The sequence below is a fragment of the Amphibalanus amphitrite genome, unplaced genomic scaffold (assembly GCF_019059575.1).
Source record: "Amphibalanus amphitrite isolate SeventyFive unplaced genomic scaffold, NRLGWU_Aamphi_draft 000683F_arrow, whole genome shotgun sequence".
NCBI classification, from domain to species: Eukaryota; Metazoa; Arthropoda; class Thecostraca; order Balanomorpha; family Balanidae; genus Amphibalanus; species Amphibalanus amphitrite.
Genome location: NW_024882177.1, coordinates 276,044 through 296,738, shown reverse-complemented (window position 1 = coordinate 296,738; position 20,695 = coordinate 276,044). Strand labels below are relative to the sequence as shown.

At 51.0% G+C, this 20,695-nt stretch overlaps 1 protein-coding gene across 1 annotated transcript in view; it reads right to left on the bottom strand.

Moving 5' to 3' along the window:
• LOC122364555 (serine/threonine-protein kinase BRSK2-like) overlaps nucleotides 1-20,695 on the bottom strand; it is an 88,000-nt gene that overhangs the window by 57,017 nt on the left and 10,288 nt on the right. The window contains exons 2-4 of the mRNA XM_043335052.1: nucleotides 3,020-3,114; nucleotides 1,069-1,154; nucleotides 604-744 (exon numbers count right to left, since the gene is read on the bottom strand). Of these exons, the coding sequence (XP_043190987.1) occupies nucleotides 604-744; nucleotides 1,069-1,154; nucleotides 3,020-3,114 (322 nt within the window). The remainder of the gene's footprint in view (nucleotides 1-603; nucleotides 745-1,068; nucleotides 1,155-3,019; nucleotides 3,115-20,695) is intronic.

Genomic DNA, 20,695 nt, shown 5'->3' with positions numbered 1-20,695 from the left:
ATCGTGATGAAAAATGATCTTATCCTCATGATATAATGTGATTAAGTTGAATTGACATATGCCCAAAAAAATCATTAATGATTTTTTGGTATTATTTCAATTCAACTTAATCATATTACATCATGAGCATAAGGTCATTTTTCATCACGATGATACTACTAACGATGCTCAAACATACCATTGCTTACATTCAACGATAGGAGGAGCGATAGGATAACTTGATCTGCAGAACGCAACGAACGCCTCTGAAAAAGACTTTTGCTTTTTGTCTCCAGGACATCATTGAGATTCTCAAAAGTTGCTACGATCGTAGCCACCGGTCTAATTTTTGTTCGCATCACTCCAGTGGAGAACACGCTCCATTGGTCTCTCGACCGTCGCCAGTGCCACCATCACTGAGTGGGCTGCTAACTTCCTCTGCGGCTGATCAGCGCGATGGGGTGCAGCGGCGGGGCTGCTGGGAAATGTCCAACCACACTGTCGGTATTGATCACCGACTGCGCCTCCGATGCTGACAGAGAGTTAATCCTCCCTGAAGCATCTATCCGAGAATAAACTGAAAGCCTTCCCTGAGGAAATGGATGAAGCACAGACGGCACTTACCATATTGAGTGGCTGTGGCAGAAATCCAGAGCGGAGATAATCTGCCGGAAGAATCGCCTCGCCTCCTTGGGTGTCAGCCTTCCCTTCTTCACGAGATAGTCAAACAGTTCACCTCCGGACACATGTTCCAACACTAAATATCTGCAACAAGAGCCACGCAGTATTGACAGATGTCACCGATAGGAGAGCATGTTTTACAGACATGACGATCCACTTAGGTAAGGTAGACTTTGCTTAAGAACCTCCGCGATGCCTTTTGTTCAATTTTACCACAAGAACTCGCGGATGTAATTCATACAGAATATTTTTGACAAAGCGCGGGAAATCAATCAAAATTGATAACGTTTGCAGTTAATGACACGTAAAAAACAAGGCATGCATTACTTGCGATGCATGATCATGTGTATCGCACACCAAAAGTTGACCCTTCTTGGCGCCCCATTCCATTTGTAGCAGCATACTTACAGATATTTCTTGTTATCATACACATCATATAATCCTAACACATGAGGATGATCGATCAGCTTCATGATGGCGATTTCTCTTTCCACCTGAGGATAAAAACAAACCCTTTCAGGTACAGTAAAAGCAGCGAAGCATCTCCTCGAAGGCTCCTAACAAAACGCATTCAGCCATCGACACCGTCTCTTAATTTACACTGAGAGCGGACAGCCTATAACCCCGCCCGGTCTATACTTGTTACCCTAGTTAGGCCCAGAATGACTTGTGGTGATGGTTACTCTAGGTGCTCTGCAGGGTTGCCACTAGCATACACACGATAAACGATAACCCACTGCTCGACTGTCAACATGTTGCAATAGCCTGTATTTCTCTGTTGACATCACGCACGGAAAGGGTGGTTAGTGGCTTCCATGTATATGACGTAATACGGATATGATGCACCACCCCAAGATACTGAAGCAATCTCATTAACCTTCGCCCCAGTGGGGGGGGGGCATATGTTACCACCCTGTCACGTTTTTTGCGTGTGAATAAAAAACCGCGGCGCGTAGCGCCGCGCCACTTGGGGTAGCTTTTGGTACATCAATTTTGGACAATGTGTGAAATTTTTGACCCCAGGTCATGCCAGGTCAGGTCACCAGGTCAAGTTAACTGACCAAGCCTTAAAAAAAGTTTGCAATCATTTCCAGCCTGCAGTGTTTGTCAGAAAGGTTTGAAACTTGGTGGATTGCATGCTGTTATGGATGCCTACAATTTGTATATCTCGGATCTTTTATATCCGTGACCTAAGGTCAGGTCAGTGGCATGACCTTTCCATTACAAGTCAATGGAGAAAAATGAAAATGCCTCTAGATCCGTGCGTACGCATAGGAACAGTCCAAATATTTCAGAATCACAATGATTTAGTCCACTCGTGATGACCAAGGTGTCATTTTTGCTTATAGCCTCTAGAAAGGTCATCCGAGGTCATTTGAGGCTACAAACAGTTTTTTGCCAATAACTCGTGATTGGAAAGAGATAGAACGCTGGGGATGGTCTCATTGTGTTTGTCTTGTTGAGACGCATCGACTGATATGCAACATGACCTTTTCCGGTCAGGTCATGACCTTGACCTGAGGTCAAATTTTCAAGTTGACCTTTCAAGGTCAAATTATAGTTCAATCGACGCGTCTCGGTGAGGGGAACACGATTCTGGCAATAGAAATGTCGTGGCTTTTTGTAGTCAAAAGTTATTGGCGAAAAACACTTTTCGTAAAAACAGCTATTTTTGGAGTTTTTGCCCTCTGGAGGCTAAACCGTTGACCTGAGGTCAATATTTATAATGACCTTTTCAAAAGAAGAGTTCAAAAGCTATAGATTGTTCTATCATGCGTTTTTCTAGCTACCATAGTTCCTGAGATAGCGGCATGTTTTCTGAAAAATATAATGACAATTGGCAAATTTTGACCTTTGATGACCTCTGGTGACCCTAATGTTGCTCTAAGGTGAAAAATGACCAAAATACTTTCAAACGTACGCATTGAGAGCTATCGACTGCTTTTTACCGCGTCTTTCTAGCCCTCTTAGTTTTTGAGTTAGAGGTGGGTGGTAACATATGCCCCCCCTCACTAGGGCGAAGTTGGCCGAGACCGCCACTGGGGCGCGGGTTAACGCAGCTGTCGGGGCTGGGGAAGCCCCAGCAACACGAAGGATTACTTCTGGAGCTTAACTTGTACACGATAATGTCAAGGCCGGCATGACGACAGCGCGACGGTTGGCTATCGCACATAAATGAGCCAAGGAAAATAAAGGAAATATGTTTGCATAAGCACTTCTACGTTACATTGTAATTTTGTACATTGTAACTTACAAGAAAGTGGCACTATCAAGAAAAAAATGCAAATAAAAATGCTAAGTTGCTTGGTCATGTGCCTACTGCCTACATCTACGATTTGTATAGCTCTTCATTTCCCACCTTCTGAAGTACCGACTCGCTGAGTTTCTCCTTGTTGACTATTTTCACAGCCACCTTACGTCCTGTCATACAGTGTACGCCGAGCTTCACCAGACCTGCAGACAAAGCGGCACTGATCAGACACTCTGCGCGGACCATCAGCGTGAACAGCACTGGGGCACACACACATCCCTGTGAAACACTTTATCATACAGTAACAACCACACAATCACAGACCTCTGTCAGACCCTGCAGAAGTGCAGCGAGAAATAATCAATAGGACAGGGCATGCGTGCACTGGTCAGACACTGCAGTTTGGTTTGTGCACTGATTTCCTTTGCTTTGGTCAGATGGCTTTGACATGAATTGTGAAGTAGGACAACCTATCAACATCGACAAACTTTGCACGTAAGTATCCACTGCACGTCTCACGCACACATGTGACACGCAATCAAAACCTGACAAAGTCAGCATTGCCCGTCCCCTGGACTGCATATTGCATCATCCATTGTAAGTTTCACTACCCGAGTCTTATTGAAGCACCATGGCGTAGTACGCTGGCGAGGGACGCGGGTGGCTCCCCGATGGCTGGAGCGGCTCGTGACTAGGGTCTCCTCAGCTCGATATCGCAGCATTGACTGCCAGTGTGACCTACTTTGCCAGCGGTTCCTACCAAAATGGCCCCAGACGTTGGCTGCAGATTGACATCAGGGACTGCCGTCGACACTCAACGTTTCAACAGGAGTCAGGCCTGCGATGTTGAAATATTGTGCATTTATCCAGATTGCTCACTTGCAGACTGCAGAGGCTTCAGGCGACGAATCGGTTTGATATCAGGCCAGAGAGGAATGCTAGAGACAAGGCTGTCTAACGAGTAAAAATAAGTTAAATTTTCTTTTTTTGCCAGCAATTTCCATGCAAGTGACCCTCATCAATTAGCTGCCTGTTTATCAGCTACCCACCTATCTAGGTGATGGAGTACGCGTAACTGAAAAGCTCCAGGCCAAGGCCCTAAAACATATTCCAGGCCTCGACTCTGGGAACTCGGCAGTCACTACAGCCTCGGCACTGGCGTAGCACGACTTTCCTCTTCGCCAGCCCGACGAGCTGTCCGCTCTCGCTCGAACAGTTTACCGGCTCGCCGCTCGCCAACCGTGAGAGAACAATTAAAGAGATGCCAAATGACACCGCACAAGCCGACCGAAATCAGAGTCCGCTTACAACGGTTTGTGAGAGCCAATGCAGACAAAAAGTGCGTGTAGAATTGGGAGAAAACTGGCAAAGTGAGACGCTCTGCACAGCTTCACGTTGCCCTGCTGAATGCAAATAGCAAGAGAAAAGTGATAGTAGAGTAGTCGTCACAGAAAAGCAGCTTCACGGCAGTAGCTTTCCCTCCCACTGGGAAGGGAAAATGCGACTTAAGCCCGCGGGTAATTGTCAAAGGAACAATACGGTACAATGGAAATAGCTTTATGGTTCGCCGCATGAAGGCGAATTACTCGTATACGGAAACGGAGATATCTGCCGTTGTTAACCACTTGCACGGCTTTGATTCTTTATAACTAATGTTCCACTGCTAGAAAACGTAAGCTGGCTATCAAAATGTATCGTATTGAACAATCATGATCGATCCACATTCTCAAATTGCGTGACGATTATTGCTAAGAATCCGTATCTGCGGTTATTAATTTAAACATTAACAACATTCACACATTCACTCACGTCATAGCATGGACAAAGACATTTCCGTGGTACAACCCCACCCCCAGCCACCCGCCCATCACCCCGTCTATTAATTGAATTTATGAAATTGAAATGTAAAAAGAAAAATAGGTGGAAGCTATTTAAATAGGAAATACTGCCTACTTAAGAAAAGAATGTCAAGAAAACACTCCATCGAAGCTAAACAGGCCCTCCATTAGCTTGATTCGGACTAATGTGTCAGAGTTCGCAGCCCAAAACAAAGGATGGGGATTTCGGAGTACCTTAGTTAGCGAGGTTCAATCAGTTAGTTGACGAGCTGACATTTCGCACCCAAGTACAGCTACCTCAATCACCAAGTGCAAAGCTACTATTGAATATTCCTTCCGAAAGGCATTGATAGGAAGTTACCTAATACTTTTCGGCAAATGTAGCGGATATGTTAACTGTGACAGTAGCTAACTAGCTAAATATATCTGCAAGAGAGCTCTATTCATTGTATCTTGTTTAACTTTAGGAATTCAGCGCCTGTAAATCATTACGTTGCTGACTATTTACGTGCAATTAGAAAGATATGTGTGGGTATGTAATTAAATTACTTTTTTGTTTTGACCGATAAGATTACTGTTATAAATGAACACAATGAAAACTTCAGGCTTACTATTTCAAACACAGAAGCTGTAAGTTAGTTTAGTGGAAGATACAAACAGCAGTAGTGAAAAGCCTCTCTCCGTTTTATTTGTGACACGGGCAGGAGCAATAACAATAAATAGACGTCGTCATACTATTCGTTTATCGCGACATTTATTAGTGCTGGCTCAGTTGAAATTCAGATTGGGTGCCGGCGCTCGGTTCTGGGTCCCCCGGGGGCACTGCTGCCGGGCGGCGGACGCTCCCGGGCCGTATACAGAGGAACTGCCGGCTCACTGGGTAAACATAGCGCAGGACGGAGACGAGGAAAAAACCCGAGCGGCGAGGCGTGGCGCGGCGGTGACAAATACGGGGACTCCAGGTGAGGATTTCACAGCAGGAGCAGGGCAGGATTTTCAGTTCAGCTGAGCGCGCCGCCTCGAGCGGTCGCGAGCGCTGCTCGCTCCCACCTACGCCTCCCCTTGCCTGGTGTGTGCGTTCTGAGGACTGAGTGCGAGGACTGAGAGGACTGAGTGCGTGATCAGAAGACAGTGTCTGCGTCTGGTGCACTTGCGTGTGTGCATCCGTGAGTGTCTGAGTGGCTGAGCGACGGTTGGACGGCGTCTTACCTGGATCGACACCATGCACCGAGACATCACCCGACTGCTGGTGCTGCTCGCGATAGTGCGTGCGCTCGCACTCGCCTGCGTTCCAGCACCTGCACCGTCACCTGCAGAACTACCACCTCGTCGAGAGCTCGATCGGACGCTGCGACAGCACATCACCCTGAGACGGGTCCCGGCTCCGAGAGCGCCCGGTCCGCTCGCGGCGGCCCGGCACTCCCGACTCAGCGAGGCTTGTTTGTTTGTTTTGTTGTTTTGTTGGGTTAGGCCCTTTCGGTCGACAAGACCATTGCAGAGCCGGAAGGATGATAGGAATTAGGGGGAGACATTGGTCTGGGCAGGCACCCTAGTGAGTCGCCGGGGCTGAGCCCGTCCAGAGGACAGGCCACCCAGCCCCAAGGCACTCACTGCACCCGGCTACGGGGTGCGCTCCCTCGGGAGCAGCGGTGCCGCTCCAAGGGAGCAGCCCGCATGAGATAAAGTTGCCTGTCCAGCCCGGAGGGGGGTTGTGGCGCGGAGGAGAAGGATTTCAGTTTCCTGAGGATAGAAGCACGGATAGGTGCTCAGCGAGGCGGTGACCGAGCCTGGTCACCCCACTCCGCCTCGGGCCGGCCGCGGTCAGCTGAGCGTCCGGCCGGCAGGTGACCTCCCGGCGGCCGGAGCCGCCGTGACCTACGGCGGCGTGACTCAGCCCGCCGAGCGACCTGCTGCGAGACTGCCCCTCCCCGCTGCGGGGATCCTGCCACCCCAGCCTGGCCCGGGGCTGCGACCGGCTGACGGGGACCGGAGCCGGGGGCGGCCGCGGCGTAGCGGTGGCCGGAGACCGCAGCGGCGCGGGGCGCGCGGACGGAGAGCTGGGCGCCGCCCGCGGACTACGCCGGCGAGCCCTGGTCTACTGATCGGCTCGCTAAACATCCAGTCGATTCGACCCAAGCTTTTAGAACTGTCGGACCTGCTACACCGTCACAAGTATGACGTCATGCTACTGACGGAATCCTGGCTCCGACCGTCCGTGCCCAGCCGACTACTGGTCATCCCGGGCTACGCCATTTATCGCGTGGACCGTCCTGACGGCCGTGGTTACGGTGGCGTGGCGGTCGTTGCCAGGGACGACCTGACTGTGGCACCCTTCAAACCGACCGCCCAGCACCCGCCGGACAGCCGACTGGAAACTATCTGGTCGCTGCTGAAGTTGGACCACGGGCGCCAGCTGGTGCTGTGCAGCATTTACCGACCGCCGCGCTACACGGCGGCGGCGCTGGACGCCGAATTTAGAGACCTCGAGGCCCAGGTACAGAGTGCGGTGCTCCGATACCCGGCACTGACACTTATTATCTGTGGTGACCTGAACTGTGACCTTTTAAAGAGCGCCCCAGCGCCGGCCCGTGTCCGTCTGGAAGAATTTTTATCTGATTACTCGATGTGTCAACTTGTGAAATCGCCAACTTTTACCTCTGGTTCACTTCTCGACGTATGTATGGTGACTAGTCCCAGCATAGTTTCTGACTGTCGGGTGACTTTCTGTGATTTTAGTCCGCACCACATAGTTCGTTTACATGCTGCCGTGCCCCGTGCTCGCCGCAGGCCTGTCATCACTCATTCGCGCTGTCTTAAACGTCTTAACCATGATGACTTCCTTCTCGACCTGTACCGTGCTGATTGGAGTAGAGTGTTTAGTTTACCGACCGTGTCTGAGAAGTGGAATGTCTTTTTGTCGATTTTTATGCCCGTACTCGACAAGCACGCGCCGATGCGGTCGGTTCGGGTCCGTAACCCGACTGCCCCTCCCATCTCGGCTGCTACACGAGACCTGATGTGTCGCCGCCGCGCCGCCCTGCGCGCGGGTGGACGGAGCGCGCCCGAGTACCGCCAGCTTAACCGTGCCGTGCGAGCTGCCATCCGCCGTGATACCCGACAGAGTATCGAGGAGGGTATCAGGGAGCGCGGGCCGCGGGCCGCCTGGCGGAGCGTGCGGGGGGTTGTGGCTGGCAAGCGCTCTGGCACACCGGTGCTACCTCAGCTACCCAGCGAGGAGCTGAACCACTTCTTCGTCTCTGTCGGACCGCGAGTGGCCGCCGAGGTGGCGGACCGGGACCAGGGTGCTGCTCGATCCGTCGCGTGCCGTTTACCGCGTGTGGGGGCGTGTGGTTTTACTGTATCACTTATCGATATTGACACTTTGACCAGCACGCTGCTCAGCATGCGCAACTCGACCGCCCGCGGTGCTGATGATATCTGTATCAGGGTGCTGAAGGCCAGTTTCCCCGCTGTCGGCGCCGTACTCCTTCACATCATCAACTCCTGCCTGACCCAGTCTGACTATCCTGCTTCCTGGAAACACTCCCTTATCCACCCTATCCACAAGTCCGGTGACCCTTCCGACCCATCCAATTTCCGACCAATCTCAATCATTCCAGTCATCTCAAAGGTGGTGGAAAAGGTGGTTCAGCACCAACTTTACCACTACCTATCCTCAAACCACCTCCTCTCTCCCAACCAGCACGGTTTCCGTCCACACCATTCGACGGAAACCGCGCTGGTGACAGTCACCGACGACATCCTTAGTGCCGCCGACAGCGGGGAGATCTCTCTTCTGTGCCTAATAGATTTAAGCAAGTGTTTCGATGTCATTGACCATGATATACTACTCAGCAAACTGCACTTGTACGGCATCGACACTGCATGGTTTGCGGCCTACCTGAGCGGTCACACTCAGAGCGTGACTCTGCGTGACTGCGCCGGCGCCCAGCGTGTCTCGCCCCCGCTCCCCAACTCTATGGGCGTGTTCCAGGGCTCTGCCCTGGGGCCATTGCTGTTTACGGTGTTCTCAAACGACCTGTCACTCCATGCAAACGATGCCAAGGTTCTGCAGTACGCTGACGACACCCAGGTGATGGTCTCAGGCAAAAAGAGCGAACTTTCGGCGCTCATCTCTCGAATGGAAAATTCTCTCGCATCTTTGGATAACTGGTTCTGCGCGAACGCCCTCAAGGTCAACGCGAACAAAACTCAACTCATTGCTCTTGGAAACCGTCAAAATTTGCGCAAACTACCAAATTTCACAGTCGCCTTCCGTGACACAAATCTCGTGCCTTGTAACGAGGTGAAAAATCTGGGTGTGACTTTCGACTCAAACATGTCCTGGGACTGTCACGTGGGTGCCGTCAGCCGCCGCTGCACTGGGACCCTCATCGGTCTCTCACAGGTACGACACGTCGTGCCCCGGGGCATATTCGTCTCTCTTGTGACAGCCCTGGTTCTCTCGCAGGTTCGCTATTGCATATCAGTTTATGGCAACGGCTCAAAAAAGAACACAGCTAGAATCCAAAAAATCCTTAACTTTGCAGCAAAAGTTATTTTCGGCCGGAGAAAATTTGACCATGCGAGTGACCTGCTGGAGAACCTGGGCTGGATGGGGGCTCAGCAACTCGCTGAGTACAGTACGCTCTGCCTCACGCAGAAACTGCTCTCGAGTGGCGAGCCAGTCTCCCTCGCGGCCGTCCTCCGCTCGAACTCGGACGTACGTGAGCGCACGACCAGGCAGGACAGTCATCTCCATGTACCACGGTCAAGAACCGAGGCGGGGAAACGGCGTTTCTGTGCGAGAGCCCCGAGGCTTCACAACCAGCTGCCACCTGAGACCGTTTCCCTCAGAGGGAAACGCTTCCAACAAGCCCTGAAGCGACAGATGCGGAGCCGGACGCTGTCTTTAAACTGAAGTAAGGTCGTCTGACTCAGTGTGTGTGCGTGTGTGTGTGTGACTTGGTATGTTTCGGTTGGATGACTAATTGTTTTGTACACATCTGGTATCTACCCTATTCTCTGACTCGGAGCTTGAAAAGCCACTGTTGCTGTGGAGTGCTCTTCAAAATAAATACAATACAATACAATACAGGGGCTGTAGAAATCAAACATCAAGCAAGTCACGTGTCTTGTGTGTGTGTCGTAAAGCGCGAAACTTTCCAGAAAACTAATCTAAGTTTTGTTTGATGTGCTATAATGAATATGAAATACCGACGTTGTAGTTATTGGTTTACCTACTTCCATCAACCTTAAAGATTACCGTTTATTTTTGTTTCCCTCGGCTATGTTGAAATATCAGCTAAGCCTCTTCCTTTCGTTTGACCATGTCGTGATAATTGCGTGCATGCTATGTGGTGGCATTTAAGGCAATTGTGTGTATCAGAATGTCATCAGAGGCATAGGCGGCGGAACGATTTGAGACAAGGGGGGGCACCAGCTCAAGGAGCCAAACCTAGGGTACCCCCAAATCCTGTTTTCTCATCGGATTTAGGCCACTTATTTTTCGTCACAGCCCTGACACGATGATTTTTTTTTCTATTTTTTTTTTACTAAACGAAAATGGCAGAACACTCCCGTATGTGTGGTTAACTTGAAGCTGATCCTCAAGTACCTATGTGTTTGTCTCTTTCTTATTCTCGTTTGATAAATTCTATTAACCCTCGCCCGACGAGGGGGGTTGATGCAACCCCCCCAAAGTTTTTCGCAAATAACGTAAAAACGGCGGCGCGTAGCGCCGCCAAATTTGGCATACCTTCTGGGGCAACATTTTCGCACCTTTCCTGAAAATTTGAAGTCCCAGTCATTTCAGGTCAGGTCACCAGGTCACAAAAACCGGTACAAGGTCAGGGGAAAATTGGACTAGCTTAGCGGCAACTGAATTCCTAAGTTCACTAAAATTGGTAACAAAGTATACCATTCGATGCGCACTGACGTCCTGAGTTCACTGGTGCTTTTATTTTTGCTCTATCTTTGCTAGGTAAAAAGTTATAAGCGAAAATTTTTTAACATGTTTAAGCAAAATTTTTGCATTCATACCCCCAAAACCCCCTAAATATTGACTTAGAGTCACCAAACTTTCCTAGGGGCGAGATCTCCCATGGACCCACCTACCCTGTAAATTTGTCGTTTCTAAGTGCCATAGGAGCCAATCGCGAGGGGGGTCGTACCAACCCTCCCCCCTCGCCGTCCGTGTTATGGAAAAGGCCCTCGCCTGGCGAGGGTTAATCCTACATGTATCAAATTACCAAGAAGCCATTGCAGTACTAATCAGTGGCGAATCCCAGAGGGGGAGGTCACATGGGTCATGACTTTGGGCCTGGGGTCACCACATGCCTGCCAGGAGCACCACAGGCCTGACAGCCGACAGGGGCACCACAGGCCCGCCAGGGGTACCACAGGCCTAGCAGGGGCACCACGGGCCTGTCAGTGGCACCACAGGCCTGTCAGGAGCACCATCGGCCTAGCAAAAGCACTACAGGTCTTCCAGGGGCACCACAGACCTGCCAGGGGCACCAGAGGCCTGCCAGGGGTACTATCGGCTTCGCAGGGGAACCACCAGCCTCGCAAGGGCACCATGGGCCTGTCAAGGGCACCACAAGCCTGTCGTTGGCACTTTAGGATTGTCAGGGGCACTACAAACCTGTTAAGGGCACCTGCGTTCTAACAGGGGCACCACAGGCTCGCCAGGGGCACCACAGACCTGCCAAGGCCCAGGGACACCACAGGCCTAGCAAGGACACCACAGGCCTGTCAGGGGCACCACGGGCCTGTTAGGACCCATGGCACCCAGGGCCCACCGTGGGCTTGTCAGGGGGCAGGGTAGGTAGGTACCACAATCTTTCCAGGGGCACCAGCGGCCTAGCAGAGGCACCAGTCATCACACGACTAACCAAAAATAAAGAAAATAGAAAACTGAAAATAGAGCACCACCAAAATTAAGTGGCCGAAATCCGTTGAGGTTTTCATTTTGGGTATAGGTAGGGGCACCACTTCGGTTCATGACCCTTCCCTTGGAGTTTTCCCGAATCTGCTCCTGGTACTAATACATCAAATTTAAGGGGGGCACCTTGCTATTGGTGCCCCCCTTGCAGAATTCAAGGGGGGCACGGTGCCCCGGTGCCCCCCCCCCCCGTTCCGCCGCCTATGATCAGAGGAGCAAACAGATCAGATGATACGTCCATGTGTGCGAGAACAAATACATCGAGCGTTCTCTCTCTCTCTCTCTCTCTCTCTCTCTCTCTCTCTCTCTCTCTCTCTCTCTCTCTCTCTCTCTCTCTCTCTCTCTCTCCTCTCTCTCTCTCTCTCTCTCTCTCTCTCTCTCTCTCTCTCTCTCTCTCTCTCTCTCTCTCTCTCTCTCTCTCTCTCTCTCTCTCTCTCTCTCTCTCTCTCTCTCTCTCTCTCTCTCCTCTCTCTCTCTCTCTCTCTCTCTCTCTCTCTCTCTCTCTCTCTCTCTCTCTCTCTCTCTCTCTCTCTCTCTCTCTCTCTCTCTCTCTCTCTCTCTCTCTCTCTCTCTCTCTCTCTCTCTCTCTCTCTCTCCCTCTCTCTCTCTCTCTCTCCTCTCTTTCTCTCTCTCTTTCCCCTTCTCTCTCCCTCTCTGTCTTTCTATTCTTTCCTTTCTCCCCTCTCTTTCCCTCTCTCTGCCTCTCTCTCTCTCTTTCTATTTTTTCCTCTCTCACACACACTCTCTGCCGCCTAACGCTCTGCTCGTCCGTCCTCTACCCAGTCCGTAGTGCCCCGCGTCCATGACCCCACGGTGAGCGACCGCGGCAGTGCCTGAACGTGACCTTTGTGCGAGCCCGGCGTCGCCCGCTGGGGACCGAAGCCGCTGTTCAGGTGAGCGCACACCCTGTAAACCCAGGTCACGAGACCGCTACTACGGCGCCTCACGACACTCGGCCACGCCATGGGACACATTTGCCGAGCCTTCCTTGGCGTTACAACCGGCGCCATCGCGGTCCGGCGTGCACACTTCAATCACAGAGCGGAGAGGTCGTCCGCTGTAGTCCAGTCGGAGTGCTGGAAGTTGGTGAGATCTCCGACACAGACCGCGCCGAACCGCTGGGACTGGGACCGTCAAACAGCGAGCGAGTTTGGATGGATTTGTGAAGAAGTAGCTTTCACCGACAGGGAACGTGTCTCTGGGTATGGAACTTTACCGTTTGTCCGTGGAAGTTTGTCGTGCTTGGTGGTGGTCTTCCATGAATGAGATGTAAAAGTGATTAAAGTGTCACAAAAGCTTGTCACTGAGCAAAGCAGTGACGCGTTTGATAAGATATGAGGGTCTTTGTCAACCTTTTCAGTCCATGAATGAATTCCAATCGTGGACCAATGGACCAAATTTTATCCTGTCAGCTCAGTGCCCAAAGTCTACCATTGTTTTTCATTGTTACCTTTGAAACTTTGCACCTTGGTGCAACTCTGCACGTTAAATACTTTATATTTATTTGAATGAGTCTGAGACACAGAGTTGTTATGGTGCCGGAAGGAAATGTCACTGAGCGTCTGAGCGTGAGAGTAGGTATGTCTACCGCCATGGGAGCCGCCGTCTGACCGTGGGAGCCCCCCCCCCCCCCCCCCGGTGCGCTGGCCACTCCGGGGTGGGGCGGGGTGGCCGGAGCCACTCGGGACCGACCTCGGCTATTGATCGGTGCCGCTCGGAGCCTTGTCGGCGACGCTGATTGACAATCAGACGCCACTCGGCCGGCTACGGTCGGCCGCGGAGTAGCAGCGGATCGGGCAGTAGGTACAGTATCTTACAGGTCCCCCAGCCAAGGAGCAGTGGGTCAGACGGTGAAGAAGCAACAGATCTGATGGACAAGAGAGTATCTTATAGGTCGTATTAGCCAGGAAGCAGCGGATCGGACTGGCAAGAAGCTAGGAGCAGCCGATCGGATGGTAAAGGAGCAGCGGATCGACTTCGCAAGAGAATGCGCGAGGCGGACAGCCGGGAAGCACCAGATAGCCTGGTCACTGGATGGTCAGGGAGTGTCCGCTTCCAGGTGTCATCTAGGAGTCAGATGTCTTTCAGGGAAGCATGACGGCCGGTCAGCGATGTCGGCCAGGGAACAGATCAGGTGCCAGCAGGAGAGCACGCCGATCGACATGGCATGACAGATTGAACGGTCAGGACAGCACGGTGGTTTGTCAAGGAAGTAGGTCGATTGATCAAGGTATCGGATTAGTCGGCTATGAAAGCATCAATAGCACACCACAGCAGGTCAGCCAATCAATAATCAGGTCGACTGACACTAAAACGGGCTTGGTCGGTTACCACCGTAGCAGGCGGCGTGCAGCTCGAAGTCCCAAAGGGCCTATTCCTGGTACGCGAGGGAAGGGGTGGCCATAGTGCTGGGCTCGGTGATCCGCGCCGATCGGTAATCGATCGCAGAGGCCGGCGGCTGCAGACCCTGACCAGAGTGACGAAGGGGTCACTGACCAGCCAGCGGACCAGGAGAACACTGACCAAGAGTCACTGAGCAGAGGACCAGGGGACTATTGGCCAAGGGGACGGAGTACAACTTACCTACCAGAGGGACGAAGGACTACTGACCAGATATGTAGATAGGGGGCTATTGGCCACGGAGGAATGGGAGTCGGGAGACTACTGGCCAACGGGACCAGGGGCGGCACTGGCCAGAAGACAGAAAGAATAGGGAACCAGCGGTCATTGACCAGGAGAACAGTAGCCAAGCGACCAGAAAAGCAGGTTACAGTTTTCATCGCTCTATCCATATGGTTCCAAATAAAATCTCTGCAACTGGCCAAAGGTAACTAAAGGTATAAAAGCCAGCTCCACTCCATCACATGTTCAAGACGTGACACGTCATCACATACATTTTGTCTTTGAGGTGAAATGCGAGGCGTAATAAAATCGACGTTAACTTAACGGCTCACAAAGCCTCGTCTACGACAGGCACACTGTCAACGAGCGTCATTGCCAGCGACAAGAACGACGTCTGAAAAGACATGGTTACCAAGGAGTGCGAGCACTGGAAAATTGAGAGAGAGAGAGAGAGAGAGAGAGAGAGAGAGAGAGAGAGAGAGAGAGAGAGAGAGAGAGAGAGAGAGGGAGAGGGAGGGAGGGAGAGAGAGGGGTGGAGAGAGAGAGAGAGAGAGAGAAGAAGAAGAAGAAGAAGAAGAAGAGGAAGAAGAAGAAGAAGAAGAAAAAGTAAATCGCATCAAAAGAGTACAAATAAGAATAGCATAATGCGTAACACATATCACATTCTAATTATGCCAATAAGCCGGTGATAATTTTTATCTACGTGCAGTTTCAACTTTGTCACGCAGTCAGAGTTCCTCCTCAGACAAGGAATGCAATATGTCTCGTCCATTCGATCGACTGCCGCCAGCTGCGTCTTCCGCTCCGTAGAGCGCATATTTGTTCCCGGTCTGCAATAAGCCGTCGGTCGCGTCGGCGCCGCGTGTCCGGATGGCGACGGCCGACGGGGCGGGTCTAAAGGTGCCAATACGCCGCCGATTGTCGACCAGACGGTAACTGAAGTATACCGTGCACCGTTCCAAATTGGACTAGGTATGTCAATGTGGTTCACCGATCCGAGTTGCTGGGACAATGTCCTGGGGTAAGGGGTGATGAAACTACAGCTCCGGGCGGCGGGTAGCCGGGATGGAGAGCGAGAAGGGAAATAGATAGGTACCGGTAAGATAAATGAATTTGAATACCTAACTGACGAAAAGATTGAAACGAAGAAGACAAAGAAGAATGAATGCTGCGGGAGAGACCTGTTAGTGTGCAGTGAAAAAAATAAGTACCTAAACGAAATAGATAAATAAAGCTAATTATGTAGGTAGTACGAAACTGGCTAAGATATGAACGAATGGGTTGGAACGATAACAGAGGAAACGAAAAAGGGGGAGATGGAAAGATAAAGACGAAGTGGAAAAGAAGACAAGGAAAGAGAGAGAACGAGAGAGAGAGAGAGAGAGAGAGAGAGAGAGAGGAGAGAGAGAGAGAGAGAGAGAGAGAGAGAGAGAGAGAGAGAGAGAGAGAAAGGAAGAGGGAGGGAAGAAAATCGGAAAGAAAAGGGAGGGAGGGAGGGAGGGAGAGGGATGCTTTGAAAAATGAACCACATCGGTACCGGAAGGGAGCGTGCAAGTCATAAAAATAGTTGTGGAACCTGTACATCACCCATCCATTTTCAGAAACAGACTTAACTTTCTAAGCTGCGAGTTCATACGGCACCACATTGACTACGAGACGACATCTCCACAAAGCAGTCGGAAAACGGTCAGTATTGCATGCGGATGGCAAACTTTCTCATTGTTTCTATGGAGAAATTCCTGTAGCCTGCCAGCCGACGTTTTGCGCGATGGAAACCTTTTAAGATTGAGGGAGATTTGGCACAAGTTTTTGTTTATTGCATTCCTTGGTTATTGCACCCAGTTTAACCCTCGCCGGACCTATTGGTTTTCTACATACGCGCCGGCCGAGGGGGGGGGGCGGGTACGACCCCCCCTCGCCGTTTCGCCCCTGGTGGAGCTAGCGCGTCGCGGAAAAAACGAGCGTGTGCGCCGTTACGAGACGCAGAGATTGGTACCCGATTTTAAGGTCCTAGGTCAACCGGTGACCTCTGAGGTCAGGTCAAGTGCCCCAAGGTACGGTTCAGTTTTTGGTGAATAGCTTCGCAAAAAACGGCCGCAGAGCGCCGATTTTGGCAGCATCGTGTTCGTCTCGCTCAGGCGCGTCGAATGGTATACTTTTTGTCCGGGTCAGGTCAACTTGGGGTGTTGACCTCAGGTCAAGGTCAGGTCAGCACCCCCAGGTCACGAAGTTGGTCGAAAGAGGTCATGTCGCATATCATTCGATTCGGCAGGTCTTCCTGAGTCCATTGGTGGCTTTTCCGACTCGCTAGCTCAATTTGATCAAGAGTTATTGACGAAAAACTAATATGACCTTGATGACGTCATAAATGACGTCACGCAAGGTCAACATTGCAAAAGTGACGCATCTAACCTTGCAAGGAGCGCATAAAATCACGATTCTGTGTGCTTGAGATAGTTGGAGATCGTTCCCGGCGCCAGAATAGCAGTTTTCATTTTTCCCCATTGACTTATAATGGTGAGGTCACGAAAATGACCTGACCTCATATGACCTTTAGGAAAAATCCGAGATATACAAGTTGTGGGACTCATAATGGATACTAGATCCTGCAAGTTTCATTTCCTTGTGACATCTCCTCTGGCAGTGAGGGCGTTGCGAAGTTGCGACATCTGAAGACCGTGCAGAGGTTCACTTATGACGTCATAGGTCAGTGACCTGACCTGACCCAAAAATGCGGTTGGTGTCAAAAGATGTGGCTTGGATCAAAGGTCAGGTATGCCAAGTTTCAGCTCTCTATCGCCAGCGTGTTCGGAGCTATCGCGAAAAAACCCTATGGGGGGGGCGGCACCCGCCCCCCCCCTCGGCCGGCGAGGGTTAAGAAACTTCAATAAAAACAGCGCAAATGTTTTAGGCCTACAGGCTACAATCCTTGGGTCTCAGCTAAATTTGCGACGTGGCTTTTTCACTTAACCCTCGCGGGCCCGGGGGGCGTTTTTCGCCCCCCCCCCCCCCTGGCGAATATTTGCGATAGCTCCTGAACGCTTAAAGATAGGAAGGCGAAACTTTCAGTACCTTTTTTCCCATCAATTTGACATCTTCTGAAGTAAAAAAAATGGAGCTAGCCCCCTTGATGACGTCACAGGGTCGATTTTTCTAGACCCCTGCACGGCAAACTGCGGCGTCACAGACGCGAACTTCAAATAGCTACCAAAAATAGAGTTGTAGAGATAAAGACAACTTACGAGCACGGTTGTGTAGCGTTTGACCTAGAGAAAAATAGGAAAATATTTTTGGTGACCTGAGGTCAGAGGTCAGGTAAACGACCCCGAAATGTGGTTTTAGTTTTTCCGCAAATAACTTCGACAAAATGGCCCTAGAGCTACGGCAGTGGTACCATCGCATTCGCCTGGTCAAGCCGCGTCGAATGACATATATTTTGTTTGGAAAAGATCAAGTTTATGTTGACCTCATGTGACCTCGAATGACCTTTGGTTGACCTTGATATACGAAAGGTTTATGATGGATTCGTACCCGCTGATCACGAATCTGGCATCCATTTTCCTCCAATCCTACATTTAGAGCCTCCGGATGGCAAAATTGTCTTATATATTATTACTAACTTGAATCAGTGAAATAGCCTCTAGCAAGGATACTCTTCTGTGACCTTGACCTTTGAGCAGCCTTGTATCGTAAGATGAGCCACAAATAGGGACCTGATAAGCCTCAAAACATTTCAAAATATCTTGGAACTTGGCAGGCAAGATGTACAAAAAGTGCAAAATTTGAGGTCAAGTTTGAGTATGACCTTGACCTTGAACTTTGATTTTGAGCAGATTTCCGGAATAGTCTCAGATTCTCTTCTTTCGTTTGACACCCAATTTTGCCGGTTTTATGCATCCTGCCGTCCTCTAGAACGTTTATTTTGAGGTAACTACACATGTGCCGGTATTTGCCTTTGACCTTGACCTCTGACCTTGAAAATTGACCTGTGGTCAAAAATTTTAGGCGCTTTAGAATCGTCTTGTAAGGACCTTTCGTTTGGTATCACTTTTGTTTCCGTAGCTCCCTTATTTACGGAGTTAGACAGGGGGCGAAAAACGCCCCCCGGGCTGCAGTGGTTGGGATTACCCCCGGGCCCGGCCGGGTTAATTAAGTTGCCTCAAGTCAGTGGAAATTTGTGGACTTGACTCTAAGAATCGTTAGTACCTAATGAGTCGATGGATTCATCTTTGACCTTGGCTCCAAGAATCGTTAGCAGTGAGTCGATAGATTCGCCGGTGTCTTTGACCCTAAAAATCGTTAGCAGTAGATCGATGGGGAGATATATGACCTCAAATCCAAGGTGGACCATGGCCCTGCCCGGTCCGGCGCGGAGTGGGCCGTGGACCGTGGACCGTGGACTGTGGACTGAAGACTGAACCGTGGACGTGGACTGTGAACCGTGGACTGTGGACCGTGGACTGTGGACCGTGGACAGTGGACTGTGGACCGTGGGCCATGGACCGTGGACCGCGGTCCGTCCTAATAGCCGCCTGGGTGGAGTGTCGCTGCCGACAGCTGCTGCTGCTGTTCCGCTGCTCCGACGCATCCCTGTCCGCCCCCTCCCCCTCCAACGATAGAGTGCTGAACCTTAGACCATATGCGCAGACTATTGATGAACGATGGAATGGTTCGATGGATTGGTTTTTAGGTAAGATGGAACGAACGATATTCATCTTACCTAAAATGGATAGACCTCGCCTTCTATCGAGCAGCAGGCAGCGTCAGTCACACATGCATCACTGTTTGCCGATGCGGCAAAAGTTAACCCTCGCATGTGTGCGGCGTTTGCCAGCTTCTGATGTGTAGGGGGGGGGGTCGGTTGGACCCCCCCCCTTGCCGTTTGGCCCCTGATCGAGCTAGAGCTTCGCGGAAAAAACGAGCGTGTTGCCCGTGACGAGAGGAAGCCGATGATACCCAATTTTAAGGTCCTAGGTCATTGGTTGACCTTCCAGGTCAGGTCAATGACCCAAAGTCGGGAAAATCGGGACCTGTTAGAAAGTCGTAAAGTGTGGCTGCTAAGGGGTTTTTCGGGGTGCTGATCACGAATATCGTGTTAGTTTTGATCACAGATGATGTCTTGCAGCATTTAGACCAGGTCGGGTCAGGTCAGGTCAGGTCAACCAGTAGGCGTCGTGACGGGTATTCGTAGTACGTGTCAACCGCCTCTGACAGCTTCGTAACATGTTACGAAGTCACCAAAACTACTTCGTAAATGTTCAAATGGTTGCTAAATTCGAATTCAGCTCCAAAAACTAGCCTAGAAACATGTAAAACTCGAAAAAGTGACCCGAGGTCACCCGAGGTCACCAAAGGTCAATGACCTGACCTGACCTTCAGGTGACCTTGACACACACGGGAGTAACATCAAATCACATGTTTGAACGTTTGAAACCACGAAAAGCTTGCAAACACGCGGCTAGTGCGAGCCGGCATACGCGAAATCGCGATTCCGGCCAAACATGGTCTCGGAAAAGAGGTCACAGGTCAAAGGTCATTTGGGTCAGGATCATGAAATTTTCAGGGTAGGTGTCAAATTGATCAATGCGAGGGTACTGAAAGTTTCGTCGCGATCGGCCGCTTTTTACGCGAGTTATTCGCGAAAAACCATGGGGGGGTCCATCCGACCCCCCCCCCCCCCCCTACACATGCGAGGGATGAATGAATATGTGAAAAAATCAACAACGAATTACCTAAAAAAAAAGAACAAAGCTTCCTTCCTCATGGTTTAGAACCTGAGAGTTCTTATTTTCACTTCGGCACTCAATCATTGGAGCAGTCAGGGCGTATTTTAACATGTTAACTGGGTCGGCAATTGCCGACCCAGTCACGGAGAATGCCGACCCAGTGACAGCCGTTTGCCGACCCAGTTGCCGCCCCCTCTAGGATGCAGCACGCACATGCAGGCTAGGTGCCGTCATTCATAGTGAGGCTGCTGCCCTCCGAAATGATAATGCCGCCTCTTAAAGTGAAGCAGCCGTCTATAGAAAGTGATGATCCCACAACTCAATGTGACAGTGCCGCCCCTAAATCTGTTAGTAGTCCCACTCAATGTAATGGTGCCGCCCTTCTAAGCATCTGTGGAGCCCCTCAATGTGATGATACCGCCCCTCAAGAAGATGATGCCGCCCCTTTCAGTATCGGTGGCGCCCCTCAATGTGATGGTGCCGCCCTCAAAGGGCCGGTGGCGCTCCTGAATGTGATGGTGCTGCCCGCCAACGAGTCGATGGCGCCCCTCAAAATGATGCTGCCGCCCCTTAAAGTGTTGGCGCCGCCCCTTATAGTGTCAGTGACGCCCTTCGAAGTGTCGGAGGAACCCACTAATATAATGGTGCCGCC